The following is a 17,179-nucleotide window of genomic DNA, read 5'->3' as shown; positions in this document are numbered from 1 at the left end:
TAGAGTGCTTGCCTTGCATACATGAGGCCCTGGGTTCGATTCCTCAGCACCACATAAGCAAAAAGAAAAAAGCCAGAAGTGGTGCTGTGGCTCAGGTGGTAGAGCGCTAGCCTTGAGCTGAAAAGCTGAGGGACAGTGCCCAGGCCCAGAGTTCAAGCCCCATGACCGACAAAAAAAAAAAAAAAAACAGAAGTGGCACTGTGGCTCAAGTGGTAGAGTGTTCACCTTAGCTGAAGAGGCTGGGACAGCACCCAGGCCCAGAGTTCAAGCCTCACAACGGACAAGAACAAAAAATCAGAAATCTGGAAGTGATGCTGTGGCTCAAAGTGGTAGAGTGGTAGCAAAAAAAGGCCTCAAGTTCAAGCCCCCTAACTGACAAAAAAAAGTTACTTTTCACACCTTTTTTTCTGTTGTTGGTGGTCGTGGGTCTTGAATTCTGGGCCCTGGGCCTTGTCCCTGAGCTCTTCAGCTCAAGGCTACCACTCTACCATGTGAGCCACAGCGCCACTTCTGGTTTCCTGATGTTTTATTGGAGATAAGAGTCTCATGGACTTTCTGCCCAGGCTGGCTTTGAACTGTGATCCTCAGATCTCAGCCTCCTGTAGGTAGGAGTACAGGCGTGAGCCACTGGCTACCCAGCTTTCAGATCATTTTCTAATCTATGTTTTATACATATGAGACTTTCTTTTCAAATTAATACCAAAAGTCGAGGCATGGAAATGCACACCTATAATCCCACTTAGAAGTCTAAGACTCTATCTCAACCAAATAATAATTAAAACAAAATCTAGCAATACTGTGTTAATTCCTAAGTGTAATTTAACATCAAGCATAAATGCAACACTTCTCTCCTATTAACACTGTATAGCCAGGCATGGTGGTGCATGTACTTCAGAGGACAAGTCAGGAAAGTCTCAAGCCCGAGGCCAACATAGGAAATATATAGCAGGAGCTTGTCTTAGAGGGGGAAGGAAGGCAGAATATTCATTCTGGGTGTGTGTGGTATGTCAGTGTTTAAATTAACATCCGGATAAGGGGAAAGCAACTTTTTTTATTTTTGGGGGGGGGATCGGTTGTGGGGCTTGAACTCTGGGCCTGGACGCTGTGTCCTCAGCTCTTCAGCTAAAGGATAGAGCTCTACCACTTGAGCCACAGCGTCACTGCCAGCTTTTTCTGCTTATGTGGTGTTAAGAAATCGAACCCAGGGCTGGGAAGGTGGATCAGTGGTAGAGTGCTTGCCTTGCATGCATGAGGCCCTGGGTTCGATTCCTCAGCACCACATAAGCAAAAAGGAAAAAAAGCCGGGAAGTGGCGCTGTGGCTCAAGTGGTAGAGCGCTAGCTTTGAGCTGAAGAGCTGAGGGACAGCGCCCAGGCCCAGAGTTCAGTCCCCACGACCGGATCAAAAAAAAAAAAAAAAAAGAAATCGAACCCAGTGCATGTAAGGCAAGCACTCTACCGGGGAACTACCTTCCCAGCTTGTGGTGGGGAGGGGAGGTAACTCTTAAAACTAAATTTGCAACGTTGTATTTGAAAATGAGAACATTTGCTAGTTTGTAGCATGGCAATCAAATAACTGGAGAATCCACAAACTGCAAACTCCTTAGTTATTTCCAAAACCATATCCATATGGTATGCAACAGAATGTGGAAACCACTTCTCTATTCAAACCCTCAGAGTGTAGATTCCAACAACATTATCACAGAGTCCAAAGCTCATACCAGTATGAAAAAGAGAAAAAGAGTATACTTTTAAAAGTGAGGTGGGGGGACTGGGAATGTGGCTTAGTGGTAGAGTGCTTACCTACCATGCATGAAGCCCTGAGTTCCACATAAACAGAAAAAGCTGGAAGTGGTGCTGTGGTAGAGTGCTTGCCTTGAGCTGAGGGACAGAGACCAGGCCCAGAGTTCAGGCCCCATGACCAACATACATAAATAAATGAATAAATCTCTAAAAGTGGCTCTGACCACAGATCAACAGGTAGAAATAAAAGCTGTATTATGAAATTAGATGAGAAATTTTTCAAAAACCCAGCTAATCTTTACCTTGCCTAGTTATTATAAAATCTATGAAGTTTCTACAAAGTTTGTCTTTAACTAGGTCATAAATTCCTTATATGATTGCTACATTTTAACATTCTTTACTTGGAAACCAGTGTCCTGACAGTTTAAGAATACATTGTAGCCGGGCACCGGTGGCTCACGCCTGTAATCCTAGCTACTCAGGAGGCTGAGATCTGAGGATTGAGGTTCAAAGCCAGCCGGGCAGGAGAGACCGTGAGACTCCTATCTCCAATAAACCACTAGAAAACCGGAAGTGGTGCTGTAGCTCAAGTGGTAGAGCGCTCGCCTTGAGCTGAAGAGCTGAGGGACAAGTGCCCAGGCTCAGAGTTCAAGCCCCACAACCTCCAAAAAACAAAACAAAACAAACAAACAAAAAAGAATACATTGTAAGCTGGCACCAGCGGCTCACGCCTGTAATGCTAGCTACTGAAGAGGCTAAGATCTGAGGATCGCAGTTCAAAGCCAGCCTGGACAGGAAAATCCATGAGACTCTTATCTCCAATTAACCACCAGAAAACTGGACGTGGCACTGTGGCTCAAGTGGTACAGCACTAGCCTTGAGCTGAAGAGCTGAGGACAGTGCCCAGGCAGTTTTTTTTTTTTTTTTTTTGGTCCAGTCGTGGGGCCTGAACTCTGGGCCTGGGCGCTGTCCCTCAGCTCTTCAGCTCAAGGCTAGCGCTCTACCACTTGAGCCAAAGCGCCACTTCCGGCTTTTTTCTTTTTGCTTATGTGGGCCTCAGGCATGCAAGGCAAGCACTCTACCACTGAGCCACCTTCCCAGCTCCTGTACAAGGTTATTTTTTATACTGTAACTGATAATGTTTTGTGAGAAGACCATAAGACTGAAGTTTCTATACTGTATGTATGTATATACAACAATTTTAAACTATCTTTCTCAGTGTCAGCCCAAAAGGACAGAGCTAGACATGGTGGGGCACACCTATAATCCGAGTACTTGGGAGACTGAGGCAGGAGGACTCAGAGTTCCAGGGATATAGAATAAGACACTATCTTAAAAACAGCACACATAAGCAATTAACTTTACACTTTGGCTTTTAATATCCTGACCAGAGTCAACACCTGTGCCAAGGTAAAAGATTTGCTTAGGTATATGTGGAAGAGCTGGAAAAGCAATCAATTAACTTTCCTCCTAAGTCCCACCAGCTGTGTTTTCCTGATGACACAGAATCTGTCCACCTGCTCCCACAGATGGTACAGCTGCAGTTAAAGGAAAACACCTGGTTCAGTACATCCATCCCATACAGTTAGAACAATGCTAGCAGCAAATCAGACAAGTGCAGGTCAGCATTTTCATTATTACCCAGATTAAAACCAACACCACTCATAGGAAGGAGAGTAAAATATGCCTTTTATCCTCCAAACACAAATATAGAAAACTCTTGGTTTCTGTGAGTATATAGTTCCTAGAAACTGCTCAGGAAACACAGAGCTTAAACATAACTGACAATAATATAGAACCTATCAACTGAACCATGTGCTGTGTACACACACATAAATTATTTTTATAACTGTATTTGGTCAAAACTCCATATAATAAATCTTTGAGTAAGAGCCTAGTACCAGATGCTTACACCTGTAATCCTAGCTATTCAGGAGGCTGAGATCTGAGGATGGAAGGTTTGAAACCAACCTGAGCAGCAAAGTTGGTGTGACTTTCCAATAAAGTTTGAATTTACTACCAAAATGCCACAAGTGAAACTATGGATCAAGTGATAGAGCCCTAGCCTTGAGTACAAAAGCTCAGCATCAGAGTCTAAGTCCTGAGTTCAAGACATCAGAGCAGCGTGCCTCTGCCTATACACACACAAAAGTTTAAGTAACTAGTTAAAGCCACAATACTGGATTCCAAGTGTTAAGAAAATTAACTCAATGCTTCTTTTTCACTAAGCCATACTGTCTGCCTAGATTAAAAAAAAAAAATTGGGGGGGGGAGGGGGGAGGACCAGTCATGGGGCTTGAACTCGGCCTGAGCACTGTCCCTGAGCTTTTTTGCTCAAGGCAAGGGTAAAACTACCACTGGAGCCACAGTCCACTTCTGGATTTTTTTTTTTTTTTGGTCGGCCATGAGGCTTGAACTCTGGGCCTGGGCACTGTCCCTCAGCTCTTCAGCTCAAGGCGAGTGCTCTACCACTTGAGCTACAGTGCCACTTCCGGTTTTTCTGGTGGTTATTGGAGGTAGGAGTCTCACGGTCTCTCCTGCCCGGGCTGGCTTTGAACCGCGATCCTCAGATCTCAACCTCCTGAGTAGCTAGGATTACAGGCATGAGCCACCGGCGCCCAGCTCACTTCTGGATTTTTGAAGACAGTCTCATGGACTTTCTTCCCTAGGCTCGCTTCAAACAGCAATCCTCAGATCTCAGCCTCCTAGGATTATACACAGATGTGAGCCACCAACAGCTAGCCTACAAGAATCTTTCTTTTTTTTTTGGGGGGGGGGGGTAGGGAGGTTGGTTGTGGGTCTTGAATTCAGAGCCTGCTTACCTGAACTCTTTTTTTTTTTTTTGTCGGTCATGGGGCTTGAACTCTGGGCCTGGGTGCTGTCCCTCAGCTCTTCAGCTCAAGACTAGCACTCTATCACTTGAGCCACAGTACCACTTCCGGTTTTCTGGTTGTTTATTGGAGTTCTCACAGACTTTCCTGCCCAGGCTGGCTTTGAACCAAGATTCTCAGATCTCAGCCTCCTGAGTAGCTAGGATTACAGGCATGAGCCACCCGCACCCAGCTCCATGAGACTTTTATCTCCAATAAACCACCAGAAAACAAAGTGGTGCTGAGGGACAGTGTCCAGGCCAAGAGTTCAAGCACCACCACCCATGGGGGAAAAATTACACATAAAGCTGGGCACTGGTGGCTGTAATCCAAGCTACTCAAAAGGCTGAGAGCTGAGGATTACTGTTCAAAACCACCCTGAGCAATAAAGTCCTGAGACTCTTATCTCCAATTAACCAGCAAAAACCTGAAAGTGGAGATAGGACAAGTGGTAGAGCATCAGGAGATACATCAAGTGGTAAAGCACTACCAGTCTTGAGCACAAAAGCTCAGGGACAACATCCATACCCTGAATTTAAAGCCCTAGGGCCGGCACCCAATAATAATAATAATAATGATCCAGGTTAAAGAAGACACTCACTGGCTAAAAATCCAATGCCCTTCCAAAAGAACCAAAAATACTGAGATTTGCAATTAATAATTTCAGCCAAATTTGGTGTTGTACACATAATCACAGGACTGAAGAGGCTAAGGAAAAGGACTGAGAGCTTAAGGCCAGCCTGGGGTATATAGCAAGAACCTGTCTCTAAATAACTACATTAATTACATGTTCTTAGGTCTAAGGATGGGATGCAGATTGGTGGTAGCTTACATGACTCCATGGGTTCAATCTCCAGCAGCACAAAAAATTAGTAAAACTGTGATGGAGGAGATATCTCATGATATACTGACTATATAACATCATTCAGAAGAAAAGGGAAGAAGGGAGAAAGACTGTCAATTGACAGGTATTTCACAGTAACATGAGTTAGCAATTTTGGAATTATTCTTTGTATATTCCACATAATAGATAATGTGAGTCAGGCTTTTCAATACAAAAAGACAAATATAAATAGGAGAAAAGCTAAATGAACTTTAAGATATTAGGTGGGAATTAAAGGTATTAGTATGAACTTATTGTTTTTACTATATATGGATAAAGGTAGAAAATAAATTTAGATACATATGAAAGTATGTGTGTAAAAATGGATACACACACACACACATTTCCAAGTTCTGCTCATTAAGAGGCCAGAAAAAGTGACATCCCTAAAGCAATGAAGACACATGGCACACAGACTTTTATTTTGTTTTTTCAGACAGTCTCGATAAGTAGTCCAGACTAGCTTCAAACTTGTAATCTTCTTGACTCTTTCCAGAATGCTGGGATTACAGTCACAAACCACAATGTCAGGCTCAGATCTTGGTTTTTATTTACTATACTACAAAAAATTTGAAGGAATAAGTTTTGGAAAAATGGCTGATTCCATGGCTCAGGAGGAAGAAAGAGAAAACTACAACATTTTTGTGTAAGAAACTAAGGAAATAGGTTAGAAATGCATGAACTTGTCTTTTTTTTGGAGGGGGGGGGGTCCGGTCGTGGGGCCTGAACTCTTGAGCCTGGGCGCTGTCCCTCAGCTCTTCAGCTCAAGGCTAGCACTCTACCACTTGAGCCACAGCACCACTTCTGGCTTTTTTCTTTTTGCTTATGTGGTGCTGAGGAATCGAACCCAGGGCCTCAGGCATGCAAGGCAAGCGCTCTACCACTGAGCCACCTTCCCAGCCCGCATGAACTTGTCAAAAGGACACAAAAATGAGCTTGAAGGGGTTCCACTGACCAGAGTGAGACAATAAAGGTGATAACCCATATTCATACAAATAAATACAGTTAAGGAAATTTTCTTATACTAATACTAGGGCTTGAACTCAGAGCCTGAGCACTCTTTTAGCTTTATCCTGGTGTGAACCACCAGCACTTGACTTGCTTTCTCTTTTAATTAGTATGAATTGTCTAAAAAGATAGTGACTTCATGCAAATATTCTTTCTTTCTTTTCTTTCTTTCTTTTTTCTTTCTCTCTCTCTCTCTTTCTTTTTTTGTTGGTCATAGGGCTTGAACTCTGGGCCTGAGTGCTCTATCACTTGAGCCACACAGCACACAGCTACTTCAGGATTTCTGGTGGTTAATTCGAAATAAGAATCTCACAGAAGGGGAGGATGGGAAGGGATGGGAAAGGGAAACAAAAGAGGAGGCTACAATGCTTGATAAGAAACGTACTCATTATCTTGCCCATGTAATTGTAACCCCTCTGTACAGTATTTTCACAATAAAAAATATATAGAGATATCTATCTATCTATCTATCTATCTATCTATCTATCTATCTATCTATCTATCTATCTGAGAGTCTCACAGACTTCCTGCCCAGGCTGGCTTTGAACCATGATCCTCAGATCTCAGCCTCCCAAGTAGCTAGGATTACAGGCGTGAGTCAAGAGCCCCACTTGTAAATATCGTGTGTGTGTGTGTGTGTGTGTGTGTGTGACATTTTTCCCTACTAAAAATGTGACATGGAAGCTCATACCTGTAATCCTAGCTACTCTGGAGACTAAGGTTACTCTGAGGACCAAGGTTCAAAGCCAGGCCGGCAGGAGAAGACTCTTATCTCCAATTAATCACCAAAAACAGTAGGAAATAGAGTGATGACTCAAGTAGAAGGGCAACTGCCTTGAGCAGAAAAAGCTAAGGAACAATGCTCAGGCCCTGAGGTCAAGCCCTAGTACTAGCACAAAACAAACAACAAAAATAGAATGGATAGATATCTAGATACATACAGATATGCAGGTTGACAGACAGAAGCTGGGAGAATCTAACTGAATAGCTTGCAGAAATTTAAAACTATTCTTACTACTTTATTATACACCCCAAATTATATCATAGTACAAAATTTAAAAAGGAAAACAGGGGCTAGGATGTAGCTCAGTGGCAAAGTGCTTGCCTAACAAGTGCAAGTTCTAGGTTCAATCCCCAGTACCAAAAAGAAAAAAGAAAAAAAAAAAAGGAAAGTAGTATAAAAAGTATTTGTATATTGTTCATCATCATCCTCAATTTTTTTTTCTTTTTGTTGGTCATGGGGCTGAACTCTGAGCCTGGGTGCTGTCCCTCAGCTCTTCAGCTCAAGGCTAGCTCCCTACCACTTGAGCCACAGCACCACTTCTGACTTTTTTCTGCTTATGGTGCTGAGGAATAGAACTCAGCATGCAAGGCAAGCACTCTACCACTGAACCAACTTCCCAGCCCTCCTTAAATATTTTTATGCTACATATATCTACACAACATACTTAAGGTTAATAATCATATACCACACACATTTCAGTCAATAGTGGTTATTAAGCCAGGTGTCAGTAACTCATGTTTGTAATCCTAGTTACTCAGGAGGCTGAGATCTGAGGATAGTGGTTCAAAGCCAGCCCAGAGTCTTGTCTCCAATAAAGTACTCAGAAAAAGCCAGAAGTGGGGGCTGGGAAGGTGGCTCAGTGGTAGAGCGCTTGCCTTGCATGTCTGAGGCCCTGGGTTTGATTCCTTAGCACCACATAAGCAAAGAGAAAAAAGCTGGAAGTGGCGCTGTGGCTCAAGTGGTAGAGCGCTAGCCTTGAGCTGAAGAGCTGAGGGACAGTGCCCAGGCCCAGAGTTCAGGCCCCACGACCGGACCCAAAAAAAAAAAAAAAAAGCCAGAAGTGGTTTGGTGGCTCAAGTGTTAGCCTTGAGCAAAAAGAATCTCAGGGACAACATCCATGCCAAATTCAAGCCCAAGACCAACGCATACACAAACAATAAATAGTATAAACAAGGGTATATTATATAGCCTAGGTGTGCAGTGGGCTATATTACTTAGGTTTAAGTACTCTGTGTGATATTTGTGCAGTGGCAGAATCAATTGATGCTTTTTTTTTTTTTTTTTTTTTTGCCAGTCCTGGGGCTTGAACTCAGGGCCTGGGAGTGCTATCTCTGAGCTTCTTTTGCTCAAGGCTAATGTTCTACCACTTGAGCCACAGTGCCACTTTCAGCTTTTTCTGAGTAGTTTATTGGAGATAACAGCCTCATGGAGGGCTGGGAAGGTGGCCAGTGGTAGAGCGCTTGCCTTGCATGCATGAGGCCCTGGGTTCGATTCCTCAGCACCACATAAGCAGAAAAAAAAAAGCCAGAAGTGTCACTGTGGCTCAAGTGGTAGAACGCTAGCCTTGAGCTGAAGAGCTGAGGGACAGCGCCCAGGCCCAGAGTTTAGGCCCACCACTGGACCCCCCCACACCCCCCCAAAAAAAGAGCCTCATGGACTTTCCTGCCCTGCCTGGGCTGGCTTCAAACCATGATCCTCAGATCTCAGCCTCCTGAGAAGCTAGGATTACAAGTATGAGCCTCCATGTCACATTTTTAGTAGAGAAAAATGTCAGTAGGCTGGGCACTGATGCTCATTCCTGTAATCCTAGATACTCAGGAAGCTGAGAGCTCAGGATCACATTTCAAAGTTCACAGTTCACAAGACTCATCTCAAAAGAAACTACCAAAAAAAAAAAAAAGTGGAGCTGTGCCTCAAGTGGTAGAGGACTAGCCTTGAGTAAAGGAAATTTAGGGATAGTGCCCAGGTCATGAGTTTAAATACTAGGACTAATATATATTAGAACTAGTTACTAGTATATATTAGCTTTTATCTGAAGGGGAGGAAAGTTGGTAGTTGTCAAGAATCAGTAAAACTAGCTAAAAACTACAAACAGGGCTGGGAATGTGGCTTAGTGGTAGAGTACTTGTCTAGCATGCATGAAGCTCAGGAGTTGACTCCTCAGTACCACATAAACAGAAAAAGCCAAAAGTGGTACTGTGACTCAAGTGGTAGAGTACTCAAGAACAGTGCCCAGGCCCTAAGTTCAACCCCCAGAACTGGCCAAAACAAAACAAAATCCTGCAAGTGATTTAGAGGGAAATGTGGGTGTGGTTAGTGTCACTCTTGGGATATGAGGCCAAAATGAACAAATCTGTGCTATTCTCATGTGGCTTCAAAAAATTAAAAGCAGGCAGAACCTCTGCATGGCTGGGTAAATTAACAAAGGGATAAGGGAAACATTTATAAGAGAGGAAAAGGTCAAAATAAGAGTGTCAAGGGAGCGGTACAATGCCTGATATTAGCATTTCACTTGAGCTGCTGAAGGGGTCAGATTACATATTTGTCTCCATCAACTAATTTAATTAAAAAGTCTAACCAACTCCAAAGCTATAAATTCAGACTGAAGGATATCTAACTCTAGATTATACTGAATTTTACTTTGATTCCTGTATTTAATTATAGCAATCTAAAACAAAGGGGGAGAATCAAATCTTTAGGAGCACATTGCAAGGTAAAGGTTCACTGCAGAGTCCATATACCATAGTTGATGATCCATATTTGACAGCTCCTCATGGAGTCCTGAAAAATTAATGTGGACATTTCTTGAGCCTTTGATGTTCACTGCAATCATCTGCTTCATTGTTAAGATCAGAAAACATATGGGATGAATTGGTAAGGGCTGCTAAAAGTTACTGTTGCCTTTTCTTTCCCAATTTATCTCTGTGGCCAATTTAAGACATTCTTGAAACAGATCTTGCATAGCTACCTTTAAATCATATTCCAAATCTAGGACACATTAATAAGAGAGGTTAGGGAAAGAAAGTTGAAGATGGGAAATTAAGTATCCTCAGGGAGCCTTTCTGAAACAAATACCTTCAGATACTGTAGCAAATGTTAATAATCCAGAATTCTGGAGGCTGAGACAGAAGGATCTCAAGTTCTAAGGCAGCCTGGACTACACACAGCAAGACCCCATCTTTACAAAAAGAGATACGGGCTGGGAATGTGGCTTAGTGATAGAGTGCTTGTCTAGCATGCATGAAGCCCTGGGTTCAATTCCTCAGTACAGAAAGAGCCAAAAGTGGTGCTATGGCTCAAGTGGTAGACTGCTAGCTTAAGCAAAAGAAGCTCAGGGACAGGACCCAGGCCCCAGGATTAGCAAAAAATTAAAGTTAAAAAAAAAATTAGGTGTAGATGACTCACGCCTGTAATCCTAGCTACTCGGGAGGCTGAGAGATGAGGATCAAGGTTCAAAGCCAGCCCAGGCAGGAAAGTCTGTGAGACTCTTATCTCCAATAAAACACCAGAAAACTGGAAGTGGTGCTGTGGCTCAAGTGTTAAGAGTACTAGCCTTTAGCTGAAGAGCTCAAGGCCAGTGCCCAGACCCAGAGTTCAATCCCCACGACTGACCAAAAAAATTAATTTAATTTAAAAAGGAGCTATGTGCCAGCTGCCCGTAGCTCACACCTGTAATCCTAGCTACTCAGGAGGCTGAGATCTGAGGATCTTGGTTCAAAGCCAGCTAGGGCAAGAAAGTCTGGAAGAGTCTTATCTCCAATAAACCACTCAGAAAACCAGAAGTGGTGCTGTGGCTCAAGAGGTAGAGTGCTTGCCTTGAGAGTTGAGGGACAGCACCCAGGCCCAGAGTTCAAGCCTCATGACTGACCAAAAAAAAAAAAAAAAGAGCTATGTAATATATACCAGCACCTAACATTATTACTATAATTAAGTAGAATTATCTCCATTTATAGATTAAGCAAGAAAATCAGTTTCAGAGATTGAAAAACTCCCAATATAACTGGTCCTCAAATTCAAACTCTGTTCAACTGTTACCATTATGTCTGTTTCCTGTACATTTCTGCCCTGTATATTTCTGAAGCTTGAACTCAAGAGCGTGGGTGTTGTCTCAAAGCTTTTTTGTTCAAGGCTAGCACTCTACCACTTAGAGTATTTTGTTGGGGAGAGTGTTTAATTGGATGTAAGAGTCACAAATTAGGACAGCACCAGTTGATTCACAGCTTTTTCTGAGTAGTTTATTGGAGACTGAGTCTCACACTTTCCTGCCTAGACTGGCTTCAAACTGCAATACTCAAATCTCAGCCTCCTAAACAGCTAGGATTACAGGTGTGAGCCAATGACAGACGCCCAGCTATAGTGCTCTCAATCTTACCCCTTTTGGGGCTGGGAAGGTGGCTCAGTGGTAGAGTGCTTGCCTTGCATGCATGAGGCCCTACATTCCATTCCTCAGCACCACATAAGCAGAAAAAGCAGAGAGTGGCGCTGTGGCTCAAGTGGTAGAGCACTAGCCTTGAGCACCTAGACCCAGAGTTCAGGCCCATGACTGACCAAAAAACAACAACAACAACAAAAACTTACCCCTTTTTCCCCTCATCCAGTAATTGGGGTTAGGGGTAAAAACATCACTGTGGCATAATAGATAAGGACTAATGGAAAGCATGAAACATTGTGAGTGTGCTTACCTGGGGGAGCCCCTCTTCTCATTTATTGCTTTTCTATTTTTTATTTTTTTTTGTGGGGGGGGGGGGAGGTACAAGTTTGAGGACCCAATCCAGGGTCTGGAGCAAGAAAGTGCTCTTACCATTGAACTACATTCCAATCTGTTAACTGTAATTTAACACAAATATTCAGCCAGGCATTGGCAGCTCACACCTATAATCCCAGCCACTAAGGATGCTGAGATCTGAGGATCCCTGTCAGAAGCCAGTCCCGGCAGGAAAAGCCCATGAGACTTTTATCTACAATTAAACAGCAAAAGCCAGATGTGGGTTTGCATCCCAGTGTTAGAACACCAGCCTTGAACAATAAAGTTAAGGGACAGCACCCAGGAAGGGACTGAGTTCAAGCCCCAGTTCTGGAAATAAATACAAAATAAATATTCAAGGAATGCAATTCAGGGATAGAGTGCTTACCTAAGGAGCAGGAAGGAGTTCCTGGTGTTCAAAACCCAAGGAAGGAAGGAAGAAGGAAGGGAAGGAAGGAAAAAAGGAAGGAGCAAGCAAAATAAATATTTATATGCATATGAAAGTATATTTCCTGATGCAATGAGCCCATAGACTACTTCTCAAGAGATATCAGTTAGGATGTAGGACTGAGCTGCTTCTTACATTCTCTCTCACCAGCACTACAGATAATTATAAAAGCCAGACAGGACTATGCTGAAATGAATTTACACCACTTTGGGGAGGGATGGGGTTCAGGAGAGAAAAATCTGTGAGGAAATGAGGAAAGAGGTGACAACTGTTCAAAAAGAAATGTACTCAGTACCTGACCTATGTAACTGTAACCCCTCTGTAAATTTAAAATATATATATATATATATACATATATAATCAGAGTGGGGAATCTAATTAAGTGGTAGAGCAGAGCATTTGCCCAACATAGACTAGAGGCTTGCGTTAAAAAAAAAAGACAAAAAACTTAAAAGGAGAAAGGGAAAGAAAAAGATAAGAAGGAAAGAGGGAAAATGAGGGGGAAATGTAGGTAGGCTTCCAGAGTGACTACCATATGGTCAATTTTGAACTTAAATGCAGCTTAAGAACCTCACTGGAAAAAAAAAAAAAGCTCTGTTAATAACATCTCATTTCAAAGTAACGTAATACATTCTTCCTGATTAAAAAAAAAAAAGTAGAGCCAGGCATGGTGGCACATGCCAGTAATTCCAGCACTCAGGAGGCTGAAGCAGGAAGGTCAAGAGTTCCATGCCAGCTTGGGCTAATATGTAGTGAAACCTCTCTCCTCTCTCCCACCCCCCAAAAAAGGCAAAGTTAAATGTTTGGGATGTTAGCTCAGTGGTGAATGTATAAGGCCTGGGTTTGGTTGCCAGCACAGCAAAAAATAAACAAATAAAAAGAAAAAGTACACTAAGCACACTGTCTAGGAATTTAAGAGAATTCTCTTAGGAAAACTTTTTCTTTAAGTTACATAACAGAACCAAAAAATTGTACTTTGGGGGTATTAAAAATTAAAACAACAAAAGATTTGGACATAATTTTAAGTTCAGTGAAAAGTCCATTTACTGTACTGTCAGACCAGTCTGCCTCTCTGGAGTGGTAAATTCCACAAGAAATGGACCAAGAAACCTTATAACACAGCAACTGTAGACTTGATTTTGAAAAGCCATTAACTGGATGAATCTGATCTACCTTTCCATTTCTTCAATCCAGTATTTACTCAGTCCAAACAAACAGACAAACAAACAATACCACGTAAATGTTTAAAAACTTTGCTCAGGGGCAAGAGCAGAGTTCTTATTGCCCCTCAGTTTCTTCCCTGGCCAAATGGATACATTCAAATACCTAATTGTTATGTAGGTTGTCAACAGGCTTTAATAGAAGAAAACATGCAAAACAGACTTAGCAAATAAGTTTCCTTATTTAGTGAGTCTCTTCCCTCTCCTAAAGAGTGGTCAATTCTCAGGGCCTAGCATGACACTTTTTCCTTGAGGCGATTTAATAAATATTAAACGAATCTTAGGCAAAATGCCTGGTGCTCAAAAAAATACTGGCTATTACCACCACCGAAACGAGAAGCAATTAAATTTTTATTGTACTTATTAAGAGATACCACCACCCTTCCCCCAAAGATCTCACATTTCTAGAGGAAACACTAGATAAATGCCTGAATGGCGAAATGGAGGTTAGAACACAACTGGATTGCAGAATAGAACCGTACACAAAATGCAAATCGTTATCAAATACACAACCAGAGCCTAATTTCGGACTTTTCCCGGGCAGGTTCACACAGTATGCCATCGATAAACCGCGATTAGGACGGTGACAGTTTTCACGCGTGGACGTGAGCGGGAGGGGGGGGGAGGTCTCTGCTCCGTCCGACTGGTCTTCCCTAAACCCCACAACTCCGGGAAAATGGAAAACAACGACTCTTCAAATCCCATTTTTCAGACAGGGCAACTGAGACTCCGGGAGAGCCAAGGTCACGGTCAGTAAAAGGGCGGGGGGGTATTCGAACCCCGGCAATGCCACCCCTTAGCCTGCAACTCACAGGCCCCCTCAGGCAGGCCAGCCTCGCCCTCCACCCACACCGAGCACACATCCCTCAAAACCCAGGGGCGCGCTACTTTCTCGGACCGGACTTGGGGCCCCCGCGCCAGGAAAACAAAACAATACTTGTCCGCAAGCAAGTCAGACGGCCGCCCGCCGGGCCTGGGCTGGCGAGGCCGCGGTGCCCAGTTTCTCTCGCACCACGAGCTCCGAACCCTCCGGCGACGTAGAAAACACCAAGGTGGCCTGGGGACCCGCGAGGGACCGGGACGTCGCGTGACCTTGGATCCCCCGCTCGGCTTCGGGCCTCAGTTTCCCCGCCCCGGCCTCGAGCCCCAGCCGCTCCCTGGGCATGTCGCGCCGGTAGAGCAGCAGGCCCCTCACACGCCCCCCTCAACCGCCCGCCTCCCCGCCTCACTCACGCTGGAAGGCGGCCGCTCCAGGGACGCCCACCATCGCCGAGCCCAGAACGTCGCGCTCCGCGCGCCACACGCCTCGACCCAAGGCCGAGGTCCTTTGCAAGCGCCGCCGCGCGACCAGCAGGCGCCCAGCTCACCAATACCAGCGACGCCGCCGCGGCTGCTGCCACCGCCGCCGCCGTTAGGCCGCGCGCAGCCCGGCCCCCTGACTAGCCCCTCCCCGTCCTCTAAACACGCCCCTGGAGCGCGCTCACGCTCGCCAGACCAACGCACGCGGAAGCCGGACCACAGATGGCTCACGCTAAACCCCGCCCCCTGACCTGACCCGCCCCTTCCGCGCGAACCTACGCCCTATCCCGGTTCCTCCTTGATCTTCAGGCCCGCCCCTCCTGCGCTACGCGTTCCCGTCACGATCACCGCCCACCTTCCAGGCTGGGGCTTCCGGATGTGGCCCGAGCAGCCGCCCGGGCGCGAGGGCGGAGTCTTGGGGCGAGGCTTCGGAGGATATAACTAGGTCTCACCTGAGTACTCCAGGTACAGGCCTGATTGCCTTTTCCTGAGCGTTTGTGCAAGTACTTCCACTTTTTGACACACAGTGCTCTGAATGTCTAAAATATTAATATTAATAGCTGTTAGCTACCATTATTACCGAGCTCTTTAATTAGACTCAAGGGCTGCTTTTATACACACCGTGTAGTTAGTGCTCACAGTGAGGAATAAAGGCATGAACCACCACACCAGGCTCCGCTGTACTTCAGATATAATGAACTATTAAAGAGTGATATTTACGTGGGAATAAATATGTGGGTGTTTTCATTAATGTATTTATTTTGGCAGTACTGGGGTTTGAACTCAGGGCCTGGGTACTGCCCCTAACTATTTTTGCTCATGCCTAGTGCTCTACCACTTGAGCACAGCTCCACTTCCAGTTTTTTTTCTGTGTGGTTAATTGAAAATAAGAGTCTCATGGACTTTCCTACCTAGGCTGCCTTCACATTGTGATCCTCAGATCTCAGCCTCTTCAGTACCAGGATTACAAGCATGAGCCACCGATGCCAGCTAAACTTAAGGGTTGTTTTTTTTTTTATTTTAAGCTTTAAAAACAAAAATAAATAAATAAATAAAAATAAAGAGTGATATTCGAAGGGCTGGGAAAGTAGCTCAGTGGTAGAGTGCTTGCCTTGCAGGCATAAGGCTGGGAGTTCAATTCCTCAGCACCACATAAGCAGAAAAAGCCAAAAGTGGCTCTGTGGTTCAAGTGGTAGAGTGCAAGCCTTGAGCTGAAGAGCTGAGGGACAGCGTCCAGGCCCAGAGTTCAGGCTCCACAACCAACTACAACAACAAAAAGAAGTATAAGCTGGGTGCTGGTGGCTCATGCCTGTAATCCTAGCTACTCAGGAGGCTGAGATCTGAGGATCATAGTTCAAAGCCAGCCTGGGCAGGAAAGTCTGTGAGATTCTTATCTCCAATAGACAGCACCCAGGCCCAGAGTTCAAGCCCCATGACTGACAAAAAAAAAAAAGTGATATTTGATAAGCTTTGACCGTTGTAAAATAAAATTCCTCCCACTCACCAGGCACTGGTAGATCACACCTGTCATCCTAGCAACTCAGGAGACTAAGATCTGAGGATCACTATTCAAAGCCATCCAGGGCAAGTACGATGAGACTTTTCATGTCCAATTAACCACCAAAAAAGCAGGAAGTACAGCACTAACCTTGTGAAAAAAAAAAGCTCAGAGATAGTGCCTAGGCTTTGTGTTCAAGTCTCATTGTCGGCACAAGAATAAGAAGAATAATTTTTTCCCTGCCTTTGCAATCATCCTTCCATCTTTATCTGGATCCAAGTAACCACTGATTTGCTTTCTGTCATGGGGCACCAGCTTGCTTTTGTGGAACTGCTTGTAAATAAATTCAAAAGCTATTACCCTGTCCCTTTAAGTTCCTCCTGGCCAACATAGACTTGGAGTCAACTGTGTTATTCCGTGTGTTAGTAGCTTAAGTTGTTGGTTTTTTTTTTTTTTTTTTTGCTGGTTGTGGGGCTTGAACTCTGGGCCTGGGCACTGTCCCTCAGCTCTTCAGCTCAAGGCTAGCGCTCTACCACTTGAACCACAGTGCCACTTCCGGCTTTTTCTGCTTATGTGGTGCTGAGGAATCGAACCCAGGGCCTCATGCCTGCAAGGCAAGCATTCTACCATTGAGCCACCTTTCCAGCACCTTGTTGGCTTTTTTTTTTAATTCATTAAATGGTT

The 17,179-nt window shown here is 44.3% G+C and overlaps 1 protein-coding gene across 2 annotated transcripts in view; it reads right to left on the bottom strand.

Moving 5' to 3' along the window:
* The window catches only part of Cbfa2t2 (CBFA2/RUNX1 partner transcriptional co-repressor 2), a 96,957-nt gene extending 81,881 nt beyond the window's left edge, over positions 1 to 15,076 (bottom strand). For both annotated transcript variants that reach the window (XM_042694443.1, XM_042694444.1), the window contains exon 1: positions 14,932 to 15,076. In XM_042694443.1, coding sequence (XP_042550377.1) covers positions 14,932 to 14,965 — 34 coding nt within the window. In that variant the 5' untranslated portion in view covers positions 14,966 to 15,076. The remainder of the gene's footprint in view (positions 1 to 14,931) is intronic.
* Positions 15,077 to 17,179: the final 2,103 nt, after the last annotated feature.

The sequence above is a fragment of the Dipodomys spectabilis genome, unplaced genomic scaffold, assembly GCF_019054845.1.
Source record: "Dipodomys spectabilis isolate Male_0828 unplaced genomic scaffold, ASM1905484v1 ptg000175l, whole genome shotgun sequence".
Taxonomy (NCBI): Eukaryota; Metazoa; Chordata; class Mammalia; order Rodentia; family Heteromyidae; genus Dipodomys; species Dipodomys spectabilis.
Note: the sequence above shows the minus strand (reverse complement) of the source record. Positions and strands in the feature narration are given on the sequence as shown.